The sequence below is a fragment of the Perca flavescens genome, chromosome 4 (genome assembly GCF_004354835.1).
Source record: "Perca flavescens isolate YP-PL-M2 chromosome 4, PFLA_1.0, whole genome shotgun sequence".
In the NCBI taxonomy this organism is placed as follows: Eukaryota; Metazoa; Chordata; class Actinopteri; order Perciformes; family Percidae; genus Perca; species Perca flavescens.
Window position 1 is genome coordinate 31,623,761 of NC_041334.1, and position 19,187 is coordinate 31,642,947.

At 40.4% G+C, this 19,187-nt stretch overlaps 2 protein-coding genes across 3 annotated transcripts in view; one reads left to right on the forward strand and one right to left on the reverse strand.

Annotated features, from left to right (window-relative positions):
- rhobtb3 (Rho related BTB domain containing 3) overlaps positions 1 to 11,214 on the forward strand; it is a 26,322-nt gene extending 15,108 nt beyond the window's left edge. The window contains exons 8-13 of one of the 2 annotated variants that reach the window (XM_028575698.1): positions 1,768 to 1,877; positions 3,430 to 3,535; positions 4,367 to 4,540; positions 9,429 to 9,595; positions 9,925 to 10,021; positions 10,983 to 11,214. In XM_028575698.1, the coding sequence (XP_028431499.1) occupies positions 1,768 to 1,877; positions 3,430 to 3,535; positions 4,367 to 4,540; positions 9,429 to 9,595; positions 9,925 to 10,021; positions 10,983 to 11,101 (773 nt within the window). In that variant the 3' untranslated portion in view covers positions 11,102 to 11,214. Of the gene's footprint in view, positions 1 to 1,767; positions 1,878 to 3,429; positions 3,536 to 4,366; positions 4,541 to 9,428; positions 9,596 to 9,924; positions 10,128 to 10,982 lie in introns of those variants that run through there. The other variant, XM_028575697.1, reaches the window with a different exon arrangement.
- On the reverse strand, positions 10,630 to 18,969 carry glrx (glutaredoxin (thioltransferase)). Its single transcript, XM_028575699.1, has 3 exons — positions 18,652 to 18,969; positions 16,991 to 17,122; positions 10,630 to 11,122 (listed from the first exon to the last, which is right to left on the reverse strand). The coding sequence occupies exons 1-2, from the start codon at positions 18,856 to 18,858 to the stop codon at positions 17,009 to 17,011; spliced, it is 321 nt and encodes a 106-aa protein (XP_028431500.1). The 5' UTR covers positions 18,859 to 18,969; the 3' UTR covers positions 10,630 to 11,122; positions 16,991 to 17,008.
- Positions 18,970 to 19,187: the final 218 nt, after the last annotated feature.

Here is a 19,187-nt window from a genome sequence, read left to right on the forward strand (position 1 = left end):
ACGCTCCAACAGGCCCTCCACCGCTGGAACACAAACCCATGCTACATGTAAATGATTTTAAAGGTTATGTTAAAACCATAGAACAAGAGTCCATCCACATGTGCAAATGTTTTAATTAATGGCACTTTTATTTAATTGAAATGCACTAGAGTTGTCTTTGCCTCTTTTTTGTTTGTTTTGTGATTGTAAATTGTTTTATATGTAACTAATTTATTCTGCTATCTTGGCCAGGTCTCTCTTGAAAAAGAGATTTTATATCTCAATGAGACTAACCTGGTTAAATAAAGGTTAAATAAAAAAAATTAAAACTAAGCATAGGGGGCGGGCAAAACCATCACCAATGAAGAAGGAACTCTCTGCGGAGTTCAGTGACACCTCACACAACTCTACGTCATACAGTTAATTAGCTGTGAAAGGGCGTGGCTAAAGCAGAGGGGGTGGGCAAAACCATGACCAATGAAAATGGAAGTCTCTGCTGAGTTCAATGATACCTCACACAAGACTCTACCTTAAATGGGTCACCATTTATGGAAGGGGGCGTGGCCTGAGTAAGTGGACGTGGTTAAAGTATAGGGGGCGGCTCAGTATCACATGTAGACCACACATTATAAGTTTCATGTAAATTGGATGATGTTTGTCATATAAGGCGGATTTCCTGTTGCCAGCGGGGGGCGCTATGACCAAAAGTCAATTTTGGCCTTTAGGTGTCCTCAGGCCTGGACCAAGGGTCAAACGTGAGACATTTTGAGCAGATACGACAATGTACACTAAAGTTACAACAACTTCTTCGTTCATCGATAAATGCTCAAAATGGCCGCCACACCACGCACACACCGTTTGACAAAACGTTTTTCTTTTAATAAGTTTTCATCTTAAAGGTGTTTTGATGGTACAGACCAAGTTTGAAGTTGATCGGATGAAATCTCTAGGAGGAGTTCGTTAAAGTACGACATGTGGAAATGGCCAAAATCGCACTAATTTCAAATTTTCAATTCAAAATGACGGACTTCCTGTTGCGTTAAGGGTATGGCTCCCATGACGTTTTTTGTACGTCTTGACATGCTACATATGGGTACCAAGTTTCGTGAGTCTACATTAAACGTACTGCAGGGGCTCAATTTATTTTACGGAGTGTCTATTTGCACCCCCGGTACGAATAGCCTCGGCCACACAGCTGAGCTATTTACACCCTGTGACGTAACAACAAAAAAACGTTGCTCGCGTGCACCGAAATCATGGCGGACGTTCATCTTCCATGCCCGCAGAATCTGGCATATTTGGGAAGTTTTGTCTCTAAAGTCTAATAGCACCAGGGTACGAATAGCACTTCTAATTGCACCAGGGTACAAATAGCATACACTGCTAATTGTACCAGGGGTGCAAATAGCCTCACCCTTTATTTTATTTTTTGGGGGGTTCTTGGCGAGCCATTTTTGTGCGCCTGTTCCCGAAACCCTTAAAACATTTGACATTTTCACCAGAATTGATGCGACCGCCAATTTTGGTGAGTTTTTGAGTATGTTAAGCCCCTCAAAAAGGCAATTAATTTACCGGATGAAGGAAGAATAATAATTCCTTCAGTTCCAATAGGGCCTTCGCTGCTGTCTGCGATTGGGCCCTAACAAGCCGACTTTGTCAAAAACAGGTGTTGTTCAGTGTAAAGTATGTGGGTGTTTCGAAACACAGTGTCAGCTAGAAAATAGTTTTCCTGTGTGTTTCTGTGAACTGTACCATTGTCGGTCCAAAAAAAGTTTGTGGATGTTTTAGGAGCGTGGGAGTGGGATCACCTCCAGGAGGCCCTGGAAGAGAAGCTGAAGAATTCGCTAGCAGTGGCTCAGCTTATGGAGCGCATACGATCCCTCATCGGCAGAGACAGGGTGAGGTCTTTAATGTCAAAATTCACCTCTCTTACGCACAGATTTCCTAAAAATCACATACTCTTGTTGACTGCAATATCTTATGATGTGTATGCTAACAGCCCCTCCCCACCATCTAAAAAGGTATAAACACATGTTTTTGTTGTTGCAGACTAACGCCTTAATTAGGAAGACCTTGTTTTGAAACAGCGCAGTAATAATGTTGCTATAATTAGCTTATTAACATAATTACTGCCTATATCACCTCTCAGATACTGTGGGAATTAGGACAGAATAAACAGGATGCTCACAAAGGAGCTAAAGCACAACACCAGATCTGTAAGGAGTTCACACTGGACATCAGCCATAAATCCAACATGATGTGAAAAACCGCATCATCACATCTGCAATGTATTGTGTCCATGTGAAAACATGAGGTGATTCTGTGTAATAGGAAGCAGACTTTAACAATTAGAGAGAGATCAGGAGATATGACATGGCTGTGTCTGACGAGCCTTTGGCACCATGCATAGTCCACCAGCACATCTGGACAGATCTAGGTCTTCTACCTGAGGCAGTGTTGAGACGAGCTGACACACCGAGAGACGGCTGGGCCACTTTAATACGATGAGACACCCTAATGTCCTGTCGGGATTTGATCTTGTCGTCTGCAAACACCTCTGGGTCATCGCATTCTTTTTTTTTCTCTTTTTTTAAGATTATTTTTTGGGCATTTTAGGCCTTTATTTGATAGGACAGCTGAAGATATGATAGGGGAGAGAAAGGTAGAATGACATGCAGCAAAGAGCCACAGGTCAGAATCGAACCCACGGCCGCTGTGGCAAAGACTGAGCCTCTGTATATGGAGCGCTCATTCAACTCGGTGAGCTACCCAGGCAGGTCGTCTCATTCTGCGAGACCGGCTGAAACTTGCTTTCCATAAGCTTTCCATTGATTTACAAAATCAAAAAGGCTCGATTCTGTAGCTGCCTCCATTGAAGACTCTGTGTGTGCTGAGCACTCCCTCTGCAGCAGAGCTGTGCGAGAATATGAAGTTCTTTGTGCTTCAGTTGACTGAGAAAGGTCACGTAATGGTAATCGGATTCTTTGACAACACTCATTTGAGGACTTAACACAACCATGTGTGCACATACACTCCAAAACGACACACTGGCAGCTATTCTCAATCTACTGATTTCACCTGCTGTGCACTGCAGTACAGCGTATACACATATATTTCATTATGCATCCTTTGAAGGCTTAACATGAGCAGGAATGTGTTAATAAATAGACCGTTTGGACGAGCGTGTGGTGCCCAGTCTGTTTTCAGTGTTAGCCAGTTCCGTCATGTCGTTCTTGGCATTGCAGTTCAAGTATGTTTGGGTAGCGCTAAGCAAGACTGGCAGAGAGGCCATTTGTATTCCACATGGGAGCTGAGATAGATGCACAGAATGGCAATTGTGCTGGTAACTAGTACCTGACATCCAGCAGAGGAATGTTAACTCTCTCTGTCCACATCTTTTGGCTTCTTTTCTGTGTGTGTGTGTGTGTGTGTGTGTGTGTGTGTGTTTAGGGCCCCAGGGACACCCCGAGTGCCCGGGCAGCTCAGCTCGGCCCCCAGACTCTTGTCAACCTCTTCAATTCTCCTCTTTACTCTGATGTCATCTTCATGGTGCAAGGTGGGTCCATGCCTATCTGTTCGACATACACACATTTACAAATGCACGCACGGTCACACAGCAGAGGAAGGTCACATTTAATTAGCCATGATTGAATTATGATCTCAGTTCCGGACCTGGGCATCGGAGGCATTGGAGGCTAAATAAGATAAAATGGTCCGAGAGACAGGCCGCTTTCCGTTTCTGTCATGTTTCATTCTCTATTAAAGGATCAAACTGAGAAATCCAGAAATAGTGCCACAAAGTCTTTCCTAATCAATATTTATCTCATAAAAAAAGTGTAAGCTTTTCTTATGCTTGCAGCGCTGAGCTGTGAGCTAAACTCTTGGAGGTCACAGAGCAAAATATTTTTTTTTTACACCAACGTGCTGACGCAGTGTGGTGAGAGCTGTCAACGTCTGGCACCTAATGACAGCGATTATGTCAGAAGGACTTGTGCCCAGGCGTTACATGCCATTTGTTTCCTGTTAATTTAAATGGCCCATTATGACAGATCATCACTCGTAACAGGCCAAATTGAATTAGGTTCGGCCTCTACACTTCTGTGATGAGGCAAAAGAGATGTGTCGTTTGACCTTTTGAAAATTATTCAAAATGTGTTTGTTTGTGATTGTCTCCATACATTTTTACATCGAAGATGCTTGATGGTTACAATCAGTCAAGATTCAGTACATAATTATGAACAGTTTGTACTCTTAAGCATTTCACTTCACAGCTCTTTGGGACTTTCCTACCAACTCTGAAATTCTAACCATAGATGTTCATTTTGCTTGTGTGTGTGTGTGTGTGTGTGTGTGTGTGTGTGTGTGTGTGTGTGTGTGTGTGTTTAAGGGAGTGTGTTGCCAGCCCACCGAGCAGTGCTGGTGGCGCGCTGTGATGTCATGGCGGCCATGTTCAGTGGGAAGTATGCAGAGGCCCGGAGCCGAGTGGTGCCTATTCACGGTGTCTCCTCAGATACCTTCCTGTCTTTCCTGGAGTACCTCTACACTGACTCCTGCTGTCCTGGTGAGTTTACTGCACACAAGCCAGACGTGTCCTCAAGTACACCACTGTGACCACTACTGTATAAGATTACATGTGTCCAGTTATAGGTGCCTAAATAGCACGTAAAACTGCACACATCTCCAATGGGAGGCCGAAACATAATAAGAAAATTGCTTCCTCTTTATATTGTGGACTAATTAATCCCTGAAGCAGATTTTGTTTGGTGGTGAGATGATTGCACTGGGAAACCCTCAGTCTATAACTAGTCTCTCAGGCTATTGCTGGAAATAAAAATAGTTTGCTTACTTAAATAGACGGTTGGTTGATTTGTGACTGAGATGAAAGTCCCTTCAGATGCCATGGATCTGACCGTCAAAATTACAGTCTGTTACAGAAGGACAAAAGCCCTTTGATGTCATTTTTATGTGCCGCAGAAATAAGCACCATTACCAAACACTTGAGGGAGGTACAGTGGTGTTTTCCTCGAGGCCTCGTTCACTAGGCGCAGCCCAAAACAAAACACAGATGACAAGTCATATCAACCATCTGTGTGACTGCAACATGCTGCCAGTGTCAGTCTCAGGAGGCTCGCCGAGAACAGCACTGAGCTTAAAATTAAATTAGATTTAGTGTCGACAAAATCAAGCCGTGGCATCAATGCTGCATCTGCTTTTAATAATGCCAACTCACAGGTCCCAAACTTGTTGTTGTTTTCCTCTGGCACTATCTGTCACATTGTGCACTGCATGCAAGTAATTGGTATAATTCTTTCTGGTGATGGCAATGGCATTACATTTTTTTAAGTGTTTCTACAATCTAAAAGTTACATTAATCAATATTTTTTATTTTAACACTGAATCAAGTGACTCCTGATTCTGTTGATCCCACTGAAAATCAACACTCATCCTGCAGCTCTGAGCAGCTTTCAGCAACTTTTAGCTCGTTTTTTTTTTTTTGGTTTATGGTCAGACAAACCAAATAGTGCTAGTTCTTTCAAAACTGTAGGCTATTTTCAGTCCACAGAATTACACACACCGACTGTATGCTACCTTTCCAGTGACAAAATGGCTTAGAGTCAAGGTGAAAGACTGGAGAACACAGTCAAATATTTAGAAAGAGACACAGATACGTTTTACAGGAGTACAGTAAGTGGACCAAACAATAACAGCAAATGCGAGTAAAGCGTGCCCAACGGGACTCCAGTGTAACGCTCATGTTGCTCTGTGTCTGTTAACTATTTATTAACAGGTTCCAAACCAAATGGATAAGCTGAACTATCATAAAGGCTTCATGTTGTGTTTATATTTGAGTTTTTCTGCACCCTAGTGGTACAAGATTATCTTTTTCAGTCATACCTACAGGGGGTTTGGTTGCAGAGAGAGAGAGAGAGAGAGAGAGAGAGAGAGAGAGAGAGAGAGAGAGAGAGTGTATTTTCATGATATCACAATACATATAATACGTTCTTTAATTAATAGATAAAGCCCTAAAACTGTGACGTACATTTACAGAAGTACAGTTAATTACAACACTGGCTGTCATTTTCCCTTCAAGTATATCAAAGCTGCAGAATAGACAATATAAAGGCTCATAATAATCTGCCCTGAATAACCAGCTACTGAGAGCTGACGATCCTCTTTTTTTTGTGGCATGAGATGTTTTGATGAAAAATGTCAGCAAGCAGCCCTAAGATCCAGCTTAGGTACAAGGCCGGGAAAGCAAGCTGTTTCCAGAGATACAGCTTCAGGTTGAGTCATGGGAACAGGAAATGAAAGCCATGAAGCCGCTCCAGAGGCTGCCGCCGCTGCACTGTTATGTAAGAGCTCAGCACTCAAGGTTAAACACAAGGTAACTCCACCAGTAGCGACAAAAACTAAGGGTGGGAAATCAAAGGAGGAATGCTATCAGAGCATGCACTCAGATAAATATTGCATACTGTATATACTGCGTTATAGTAGAATACATTGCTACCGTTCATTTAAACGATTGTGCAGCTGAACAGAAGAAAGCCTCTGTACGGCTGCTGCATCAGCCTGTCAGCGGCATATGCAGAGAATCGGTGAAGGATGGCGAGGGTGGTGTTTGGTGTTTGATCAGGAGTCATTTGATTTGACATTAAGACATTACGTAATAGGATTGACGTTCATTGTATGAGGACGTCATTTGACAGCTTGGAAAGAGCAATTGGAAATTATTTATTTGTTGTATTTAATGTGATTTGACTACTGAGCTCTATTCAATTCAATACATTGTAATTTCCCCACTGGGGATCAATAAAACGTATACAATTAAAAATAAAATTAACTAATACATTAAATTATTCAAAGCACAGGTTGAGATTTAGTCCATGTGATGACAATGTGTGCTGTAATCATAGAAATAATGGGGTTTTATGTAGAAAGTTTCATGATATTGGTTGGATCCATCAAACCGATACACAATCTGAGATATTAAATAAATGACTTTGTGGAGTACAATATGACTTAAATATATGACAGAAGGATAAAAAAATATAAAGTCATAAATATATGATGCTTGTACTCTTGGTTTGAGATTTAAGGTGTGTGTCAGTATTATGTTTTGGGGTCTAATTCGAACAGATAGATTTGGTTCATCCTGTCTATTTCTTTAAAAGCACTTTGTAAACAATTATTAAGAAAAGGTCTGTAAGAAAATAATTGTTCTGGCAAATGTGTAAACATCAAGCAAACATGAAACAATATTTGGAGCTGTGTTTCCTGCTACATGACAAATATAAGTCTGTGTTTAGCTGTTTTGGTCTCCACCAATTCCTGAGAGAAATATCTGGCTCCTTAGCTGCTGAAAGTTCCACTGTGTTTACCAGCTAGTCTCTAACTGTGTCTGTCTGCTGTTTGGTGCTGGGCAGCTAGTGTACAATGGGCTTTTAACCCTTGTAAGGAGTTCATATTTTTGTTATACAGCCAATGTTCCCAGGTCTGGTGGACCCAGCACATTATTAGGCTTTTAAATCAATACAGCCATATCAATTTATGTAACAATACAGATGTTTAATTTAGCTCACTTAGCAATGATATATACATAATTTATGGTTCATATTTGCCATGTACCCCTGTGAGATCACATGTATGATCATATGATCATTTTTGTTTTTTGTGAGAAAACAAGGAAATTCAATTATAAAAAAGGTAAAATAAATAGAAACAAGATTTTTGATCATTATTGCTGCTTATTTCTTAGAACTTAATGAGAACAGGTGAAAGTGCTTGAAATGTAACAATTTTGTAACTTTATGTGGGAAGAGCAGGTGCAGAAAGACAACATTCCCGCACACAGACACCTACACTCAGACACGCACACATACAGACGCACAGATACGCACAGAGACGCACACACACACACACACACACACACACATTTCCTAGCACCTACATTTAAATACTCTCGGGTCCAGTGGACCCGAACACCTCATATGTAATAGTTATGTGTAGGGGGGATGTACCATGTGCAGTCATTGAAAATAAGTTATTTTTTATGTTCTTCCCAGAAAATGAGCCAAGGCCAATGAGTTTGACTTAGAAGAAATAATAAATAGCATAATTTTTCTTTTAGCAAACATTGAAAACCGGTCCCACATACCTGAACACCTTACAAGGAAAGTGTTTTACTCAAAACAGCTGGTGCTGGAAACACAGTTCATAAAAGCAGTGAGAGTAAATCAAACTGTAAAGTTGTGGGCTGTAAAACCTAAACAATGCTAAAATTCACTGTGGAGATGAGGGGAACTACAGAGTAAGGTAATCATTTTCTGTGGAGTCAAGCACTTCAGGGTTTATAGTATTTTTATAGTATATTTAAGATATTATTTTTTTTACACAGAGAGGGCCCAGCATCAGTGTTTCCAACTTGGCGATATTCTCGCTGGTTTAGTGACTTTTCATATCTGATAAGCGATTTTATTCCTTAAAAATGACTAGCAACGGATTTAGCGACTTCAGACTATCAGGGGAAAATTGAGATGTATTATATTGTAATTCATATCCATGCATGCTGCTCAGAGTAGTTGCAGTCTACAGCTTTCTGAAAACAGCAAGGGGTCTCTCTCCCTCTCCCTCTCCCCTTTCCGCTGTGAGCAGCAGGCAGTCAGCAGACACAGCCACTAAGCTTTATGTAACTGATATGACGACGTCAGCGATATGCAAATAAGCGTATGGCGCGATCTGGTGATATTTGGAGCTAGTGCTAACTACTTTTATTGGAAAAGAGTTGGCAACCCTTCCCAGCATTCAACCATGTCAATGTGTTTTGTATTTTCACCCTGTGTGTGGTGTGCAGATAAACCAACTTGTGTATTGTCAAATAATATTGGGTAACACTTTACTTAAAGGTCCCATGGCATGAAAATTTCACTTTATGAGGTTTTTTAACATTAATATGTGTTCCCCCAGCCTGCCTATGGTCTCCCAGTGGCTAGAAATGGTGATAGGTGTAAACCGAGCCCTGGGTATCCTGCTCTGCTTTTGAGAAAATGAAAGCTCAGATGGGCCGATCTGGAATCTTCTCCTTATGATGTCATAAGGGGAAAGGTTACCTCCCCTTTCTCTGCTTTGCCCGCCCAGAGAATTTGGCCCACCCATGAGAGAGAGACATCATGGCTTTCAAATGAATAAAGTGGAAGTTGTTCAAGAGCTTCCTGGGGCAATCTTGGTGTGACTCTGTTCCAAACAGATTTAGACCAATAATCATAAAAACACTTTCCTTACTTTGGGGAGTGTTTTTAAGCCATTGATTTCCTCTAGAGGCACTTTAAAATGTATCCAGCTTTTGTATAAACCTGGGATAAAGTGTATTCTACTTGATGTTATAAATATATGTGTAATACTTTGTCCATATGCAGGGTATAAGGCAGTGCTGTGTGTGTTTGTGTGTCCAGCCAGTGTGCTGCAGGCCATGGCCGTGCTGGTCTGTGCTGAGATGTACCAGGTGAAACGTCTGCAGCATCTGTGTGAAGTGTGCGTGTGCGCTTACCTTCAGAGCATGCCCAGTAGAGAGCTGTCGTCAACGGGTATCAGCGTGATTCGACTACTCCGCCGAGCAAAGGTCAGTGCATTTTTGAGTGTATGAGATGAATTGAGAGCATGAACAGACCTGGAGGAGGTATGCTCGTCTGTGTAAACTGATTACTACCTTATTATGATGTGACATTTCCTTCAGCCACCAAAATGCAAATGATGTGTATAGAGAAAATCTTGCAGTTTGTTAAGATTGCCCAATGCATGTTTTTTTCTGTGGCAAGCTTAATACCTATCTTTTACCTAGCAATAGCCCGAGGAATCCATCTGCAAGTTATTTATTGTTATCTGTCAAAAAGTTACTTTTCAAGAGAATCATTGCTATTTGACATAATGTCTGTTTGAATTTATTCTCAGTGCCACAATGCAGAGCAGCTGTATGTCTGGCTCCTCCACTTTATCTCCAACAACTACCTGATCTTCAGTCACAAACCTGACTTCCTAGAGCTCTCAGGTCAGTGTGGGATTTAAACAAAAAAAAAAGCGTGGTAAATGTCTGACAAATTAAAATAAGCCTAGTAAGTGATGGTTATGCAAGTAAAAATTAATGCAGTGATAGCAAAAAACTGCTGATTTAAATAGTTTGGAGGGCTTTAGACTTCTTTCAAAAATAATTAAGTCAGAGTGCCTCCAGGCTTTTGAGGTTGTTTTTCAACACAGTAATTGTAGGTTAGGCTCTCTCTGTCTCAGATATGTTTTTGTCAAATGGCCAACCAGTTTGTAAAATACATGAGCTGTAATCCAGGTGTCCAACAATCAGTTGTAAATTAAAATTAGACACTAGTAACCATGTTGTCGAATAGAAAGTGAGTTCATCATGATTTGAGAACATGGACACCTGTGAAAAGCTCTGCATTTTATGCTATACTGCCATATAGCACAATATGGCCGTATGTGTTAATTCATCAGCCCCTCAGAATAATGCATCCTTATAGTATGCTTAATACTATAGGTTTATGCTCAAGTTATACAGTATATACGCCTCTCATTGCTTCTCAGTTATTGTAGCCATATTTATTTAATAGGCACATAAACGGTGTTAACGATTAACAACAACATTGCTCCAGTTAGTAGCAGTAGCACATTTTATTGTCATCATTAGTCATACACATATTGTTTAAGAATCGTTTAAGGTCATTGGACGGGTATTTAAGGGCACAAGCCAAGTCAAAGGCCAGAATAAAGAGACAGCACATGACTGATCACCGCTGAGTCTTCTGTTTGTTGGTGTAAACTAAATTGTATGAGATATTTCAGCCTTGTTGGCTGTGTTCATGGCAACAATCCATGGAGTTATTACTGTATGTGTTTGTGTAGTGGGTGTAGGGAGTATATGCCAAGAACATTAACTGTTGCGATAAGGGTTCAGTTGTGTTTGCATTAGATATGAGTTTATGTGTTTTTTTGTGTTCCAGAGGAGGAGCGTGAGCAGGTAGAGAGGCTACGCTGGCCATCCAGAGGATACCTGCAGGAGCTCAGCGAGTACCAGCACCGGCGACGCAAGCTACGCAAGTCCCGCTGCATAGTCATGTGACCCTGCCTGGATGCCTAAAACCTGTGGAAAACAGGGGAGGGGGGGAGCAAAGGAGGGAGATCAGGAAGAAAATAAAGACAAAGAGTGAGACTAGTAATTAACACATGGAGAAACAGACAGAATAAATGGTTTGTTCTGCTGGATGAAGGGCTGATTCTGAGGGACATAAGACTCCTTAACCAATAGGACAACAATGTCGAGCAGTGACATACACCACTGTGACGCGCCTCTCTTCCCCTGGAGGAATGACTGTGCATCCTTTGCGTAATGACTATTCCATCAAGGGCAATACAATATGACTGATCCTTAAAACAATATAAACCCAATATGAATTTAGAATGACCAGCTGGCCACTGACCAGGGGCTCTGTGAAAGATTATATTTATATTGGCCAATGCAAAATGGTGGATTTCGACGACAAACAGTGACACAAAATGGCTCCATTACGAGTACAGATATGTCAAATGACCACACATCTGTTGGAAAACAGGCCGGGATCATGTGCTGTACACGCTTTTAAACTACAGTAATGGGACTTCAGTTTGAAAAAGCAGGAAGGAAACTGTGCTGTTTTCTTCTTTAATTGATACCGGGGGATGTCTGAGTCTCTTCTGTACGCTGGACACATGACTGCTCCGTCTTAAAAAGGACAGTTTACCCCAAAATCAAAAACATATTTTCCTCTTACCTGTAGTGCTAGTCATTTATTGTTTTCTTTCTACTGAACTACACCCACCAACAGTGTCACCGTGCAGAAGGAAGCATACTCATGGCAAAATGGCATCATGACTTTGCGTAAACATACACGCCATTTTCCTAAATCCAAATGGCGTGTTATCTGTACGTAGGTTGGGTTTAGGAAAAGAACATTGGGAAAGGCTTTAGTAACACAAAAAAATGACAAAAACACAACGGTGACAAACGTCACGCGCTTAGGAAAACAAACGGTTGGGTTTAGGAAAGAAACATTGGGGAAGGCTTAAAAAAAACCCGCGATCCCAGCTCTCCTGGGTGAAAGTCCTGCATTTTACCCATCCGCCACCCTAACAAACACGCAAAACGAATTGGCGTGTCATGCATACGCCACTTTTTGAGATCAGTCTGCTCATGGACGCGAGGCTCGTCCTCCTCGGCTGAGCTAACTAATACTTAGAACCTAGCTAACCGATGCTGCTAGCTCACCTGAGCTAGCTAAAACTACAGCTCAGCCAAGTAGGACGCCATTAATGTTTACGGGTCACGAGCACGAGCCTCTCGTCCATGAGTATGCTTCCTTCTGCGCGGTGATACGGTTGGTGGGTGTAGTTCGGTAGAAAGAAAATAGTTCCCACATGAAACCGCTCACAACCAGGTCTGTGGATTATCTAGAGTAACCGGGTCACGATTTCTGGAAAGACACATTGCTGTTGAGTTTTTGGGCGCTTTGTGCACCACAAGTTGAGTGCCATCTAGTTCCATTATATCGGAGAGAAAGCAGACATCTCTACGGCCGATATCTCCGACACCGGGCAACTCACACCAAAACTATCTAGACTAGATTGATATATAGAACTATAGGTAAAAGGGGAGAAATTTGTGTTTTTTAATTTTGGGTTGAACTGTACCTTTAAATTAAACCTGGGCACATGATGCTCCGGTGTCCTGTTGGATCGAAAAATTTTGAACGTGTGAACATGCAGCTTTGCTTAAGCTGAAATAACTTCATCCTCACACTTCTTTGTGGCCCGATCAGTATTTCAGCCGAGCAATGACCTACATTACCGCTGAGAGCAGCGTGAAAAGCAACTGGTAATGCTGCTGGACCGGTAGCATAGTCATGCTCATTTTCTTCTTTAGTCCGTCAGAAACTCAGTTCAGCAGACGAGCAGGGCCACTTTAAACACAATTCGTTTATTAGAGTCTTTCAGATCTATGATGCAACATCAGTGAGCGTCTCACTGGCTGACTGATTTTATTACCATGTGAGATGGAATACATTTTGGTCATTGTCTGTGTCAAAAGAGGCCATCTCACTTTCATTCAGAAATGGCTTGAAATTAAATCTTCAAATTAATTTAAAGGCATCAAAGGTATCAAAAACCAAGTGTTTTGTACACCAAATCCAGAAAATAAATATATATATATATATATATATATATATATATATATATATATATATATATATATAAGTGTTTTGTACACCAAATCCAGAAAATAAATAAATAAATATATATATATATATATATATATATATATATATATATATATATATATATATATATATATATATATATATATATATATATATATATATATATATATATATATATATATGTGTGACAATTTCCTTTGCAGATTAATAGGAAATAATGTTGAAACTATTCCTTATCTGTTTTATAAACAAATAATAATGGGTCAGTCACATTAAAAGGCAAAAGCCTTTTTGTAAAAACATTTAGGAAAAACAACATATCATGGACATATACAGGCATATACTAAAAACCACAATGCCTCTGGGTGGATACACAATATTTATTTTATCTTAATTTTTTTATTTGAAAGGTTGTTTTTAATCATATGATATCTTATGATTTATTGGTGCTGCAATTATTTGTTTTTACTATGTGGACATGATTATGACATGACCTTTTTTTTATACATTCGTAGTAGAGACAACTGGATCACACTTTTTTTACAGTCTACCGTTTCACTGGTATTTACTTAAAAAGGTGCATGATTATAAAAATAAAATGGGGTACAGAAAGACAGAACAACTTAAATTTGTCAGATAAACCGTCAAAAAACAAAAAAAAAGGAAAGCAAAAAAGATAAATTGTGACATTTTGCAGCAATTTTTTTATTCAGTTGATGGATCGGCATCACTCATTAACAGTCAAACTATTTGTATTGAATACGTAGTAGAGTACGCTAGCAGAGGTGAAGCAGAAGGCTGTGTACGTAGTACAAGAAAGCCACTACCACTGTGAGATTTTGACAATGTACATACAGCTGGTACCTTTAACTACATGGTGTATATTTAACCTGCTGCTGCACCACAACAATCACAGTGTGTGTCCACTAGTTAATCTTCAGATAAAATCCCAATCTTCTCTTGAAAAGAAAATGAGTAAATATCAGTTGAAAAACGGGACAGTAAAACAAAGTGTACTCCAGAGCTGCGTCCACACCCAGTGTGTGGGCACACACATGTGGCTCCACTGGGCCATTGTTGTACAGACTGTAGATAACACAATGTCTGAATTTAAATAAAGACATGTTTTAGAATGAACAAAACACAGACTGGATTAATGTCTGTGCTCTGCCGTTTCTAAATTATTGTACAGCATTCATTTTTGTCCCCGAAAGTTGCTTCTCCTTCCCCTTCCCTCTGGAAAAATTGACCTTTCATTACACAGATTGGTGACAAATTAAAAGAAATAAAGTGTAAACACAAGCCTCCGCTACAGCATCAATGCTCCATGGCATAGATTTTAGAAGTCTCTCAAACTCTTACTGGAGGGATGAACATCATTATTCCAAAAGACATTCCTTCATTTGGTGGTCTGCTAATGTTGGTGGAGCATGCCGTCTATAATTCCAGATTAGACTGCACGATATATTTATAATTCCAGGATCAGACTACATGATATATTTGTCTTTGAAACTGTGTCAGATTAGGCGATCTGTGTGATTGCCTAATCTGTCTTTGATTCTTGCCATGACTTGGCTAAAAGACGACAGACAACCAGACATTAGACCCAGTCTTATTATAGCTTGTTGGCCTTTGTCTTTGGGTCAGGCCATTTTCAGGGTGATATCATATAGTCTGATCTCAGTATAATGGGTTTCAAAATCTTGTATCTGGTGACTGTGAAGGCCATAGCATATGATTAACATTGTTTTTATACTCCTCAAACCATTCAGTGACCCCTCGTGCGCCGTATGGAAGTATCTGCATTCATTATGTTTCCTCACTCATTTATCCAGGCATTTCCTTCAATTTGTCACCCGTCTGTACATTTCCGTCAGGATGTGATACAGCGTGGGCCTAGAGCACATTTTACTCCGGTCTTACCCCCAAGCAATAACTTCTTATCTCTTTGAGCACAACCTTGGGCATCTTATTTCCTTTAATTTATTTCCAAACTAACAGAGAGCTTACAGTTACTAATTTATACACTTAATGAACTGTTCTGGCTCTCCTGAGGGGGCAACACCAACTTCATTTTATTGCGTGCTTTAACGGGTAACCGTTTTCTTCAACCTGCATTTCCTATTTTCCTATGTTTTTGTGTCTGATGGGAACAACAATCTTTGAAATTGGTCCAGTATTAAGTAAGATTGTAGCAGTCGGCAGCGGCGAAACAAGCTACAATGTAAGTTAATAGGGCAATTGTGCAGCTTGTATTTACCTTCACAAAAGTGCTTGTTTTGCCACTGACAGGCTCAGATTCATATTCTAAGTGTCTGACAACATTATGGAAAGGATTTCTAAGGAGGTCGGCCTTTCTGTTAAAGAGTAACTGTACGTACACACCGCCGCCGACTTGAGCTGCAAAGAAGCTCTGGCCGCCCTGTCGAGGACGCTTGTCAAAAAGTCCGGGGAAGCTGTTTGACGCTTTGGCCGCACTGACGTGGCAGCGTTCTTCGATCATGTTCAACACACGATTGAAGACAAAGCACAAGCAGCCACTGCACGGCCAATACACTGACACTAGAAACCTTTTATAAATTACATATATAAGGACATAATTTGTATTGTTTGTTGGTCACAGCGGTGTCTGTTAGCAGTTAGCCGCTGAACCGCAGCAGAATGCAGGCAGAGCGAGCAGCCGCCAGCTGTTGACCCGTGTAGGACTTCACTGTGAGCGGACTGTTTAGAGACCATGTGACGGCACGTTAACTGGTCCCTATACGCAAACAACGTCACATCATAAATTATAGGGGAACCCAGCAACGGCGATTATGAGATTTCCCTCCATTTTCATGGAACTAATGTCTTGGTAGGAACAAAAGTTTACATCGTATGTTTCTCCAGAATCGGCCAGCGAGAAGGACATCTATATTCCGATTGGTTGCTGCCGTTTGCCGCTGCTTGCCGCTGAACCGCGTCATAGCTCATTACCATAAAGTTGACCAAAGTTCAACTTTCTGATTGACGCTGAAAACGCCCAAAACGCGACGCCGACAGTTTTGACGCTCCTTGCAGCTGAGAGAAGCCAGCTTCCCTTGAAAATTAATGACTTCCGGTATCTTTAGACGCTCAAGTCGGCGGCGGTGTGTACGTACAGTTAGATGCTTTTTTTTTACACATAAAAACATCTGCAAAATTGCGTTCGCTAAACCCACCAGACTCAATGTAAATAAACAGTAATTTTAGCATCGTAAAATACACTTCATTCAAAGTCAACAGAAACAAAATAAAACTATGAAAAGTCGTTTTGGGTCGTCTTTCCACTTTTCCGAACATCACAACTCTAGTTTTGGTTGAAATAAACACATAGTTTACAGACTTACATGGGAAAATATGTTGGCTCTTTACACGATAAAAGTATTGCTTTTTTAAATGGAGTCTGGTGGGTTTAGGGCTAGTGACTTCAGAGTGGTTTCTGTTTAAACAGAAAGGTCTCAAAGAAGTTTTAAAGGTCTATCTCTGAAGGGATCCTTTCCATAATGCTGTCAGACACTTTGAATATTAATCTGAGCCCGTCAGCGGCAAAATGAGCACTTTTGTGAAGGTAAATACAAGCTGGACAATTGCCCCATTAACTTCCATTGTAGCTTGTTTCGCAGCTGCCGACTGCTGTGATCTTGCTTAATACTGGACCGATTTCAAAGATTGTTGTTCCCATCAGTCACTTAGACACAAAAACGTATGCGAGTCTGTGCCCAGTGGGCAATGTCCTGTACCTGGAGGTCTGGAGCGGGTCACTGCAGAGCTCCAATAGACTGTAGCATGCTCTCCAGTTGACCACTCTTATGCAGCGCCGCTACATCGCTGCCGCCTCCAACACACTCCTCACCGATGAACACCCGTGGGACCTACATTCAAATCAGTACAAGAGAAACAGGGATGCAACTGGTTAATATGCAGTTGTTGATTTTCAGTGTCGTACAGAGTTGGATGACATGACATAACCCTATACCACGGGTCAATTCTCTACCATCAGAGATTCAGCCATAATGTTGATATCGGTAGTTTTGCTTTGCCAGACCTTTTTTCACAGCGCTGCGGAGGAGGGTCTGGCTAGTCCATACAGCATTCCAGGATGGGAGAAAAACGTGCTGTGGTTTATTGGCATTTCTTTAAACCAATCAAAACCGTCCGGCAGAGCCACCTCCAAAATAGCCTCGGGAAGGAACTTGTTTTGGTGTACGTTCAAAAGTTGTTAGCGTGCAACAAAAAATTGGACAGAATATCTAGCTAGCTGTCTGGATTTACCCTGCAGAGATCGGAGGAGCAGTTAACCATAGTCCTCAGAAATCCACCGGAGTTTAAAATTACAACACAAAGAAAGCGCTATCCGGCGGCAACGGAGCAATCCCTTTAACATCTCTGGGTGTATAAGGCCATTAATGGCAATAACAGTAAATTAATTGGCAACTATTGGAAATAGTTTGTTATTTTTCATGCACACAAATGCCAAACATTTTTCAGCTTCTCAAATGCAAAGATTAGCTTATTTTTTATTTTATTATTAATTTTTTTTTTATAATTGAGTTTTGGACTGTTGGTTGGACAACAACATGCATTGTGAAGTTATTCATTAGTTGCAGTCCGATACAAAATAGTTCCTAAGTAGCTCCACCTCGACCAACCACAACAATAAAATGTTGCTTTTATGTTAATGCAGGAATAATAAATAATCTAGTTATATAGTATTTAATAGTCACACATTTTTTTGCTTTGAGTTATTTTACTCTTTTACTTTTAATAGAGTATTTTTTTACAGAAAAGGATCTGATTTTCTCCACCACTGCATAATACGTGACAGGATTTTAACTCTAATTATTTTGGATTCATATGATCCACTTCCCTTATGGATTTTTTTATGGATTGTGTGAACACACACATACACCATAAACCATTATTTTATAAACGGACAATTCTTTCATCAGTCATGTGGTGACTTCCTGACTTAATGTTGCTACAATAAAAGGCTAGGCAAGTGAGGCAAGTTGTTGCTACATGGGCAGTTCCTCTTGGAGACTCCCTTATTATTATTTATTTATTATTATTATTATATATTACTATTGATGCCACCGTACTTTCCACATTTATGGATTTCATGGGGATCATGTAGTCAAAATAAATGAATAACAACCAGCAAATTAATCAGAAATGTCTACATCTAATAATACAGCTAACATTAGTCAACAGTTATTTTAACTTCCGGGAGTTTAAAGAACCGTTCATTCATCGTCTGTGGTGAGATTAAAATGACCTTAACATTTTTCCGCCTGTAAAAAAGTACACATAATATCATTAGACTAACATGGGTGACGGTTTGTGTTTTCAGGTTGTTCAAACAATTCGGTTGTATTATATGACTAGGCAACGTTGTGTTTACCGTGCGGGCTCCGGTGAGTTCCAGGAAATACTCTTGCATGTTGTCCATGTCGCTGCGTCCACTTATATCAATACACTCCAAATGTCCCGGCTTGAATTTGTATTTTGACAAAACATCTTTTGCCATAATGCAGTACGAGCACGTGGGCTTAATAAACAGCACCACTTTGTCTCCTTTAATTTTAGTCTGCACAAACTGCTGCGCCATTTCAAGTCGCTCGGTCAGAAGTAGTCAGAAGAAGAAAAAGTAGTCTCAAAGGCAGAGAACAAAGATCATCGCTCTGCGTTTTGGCAATTGTTAATCAGAATGACGTAAAAGTAAGGTCCCTCCCCCTTCTTAAAGAGATAGTACACACTGTTGTGTGTGCACAAGTTACGGATTTTCAGAGAGGGTTAATATTATACAGTCTATGGTTTGCACTTTGCAATGATAATTAGGGATGGGGATATATTGATATTGATACCATTTTCGAGACTGCTTAACCATCCGAGTCTTTATCGATACCATTATGGATATTTTCTATTATTCTATGAAAA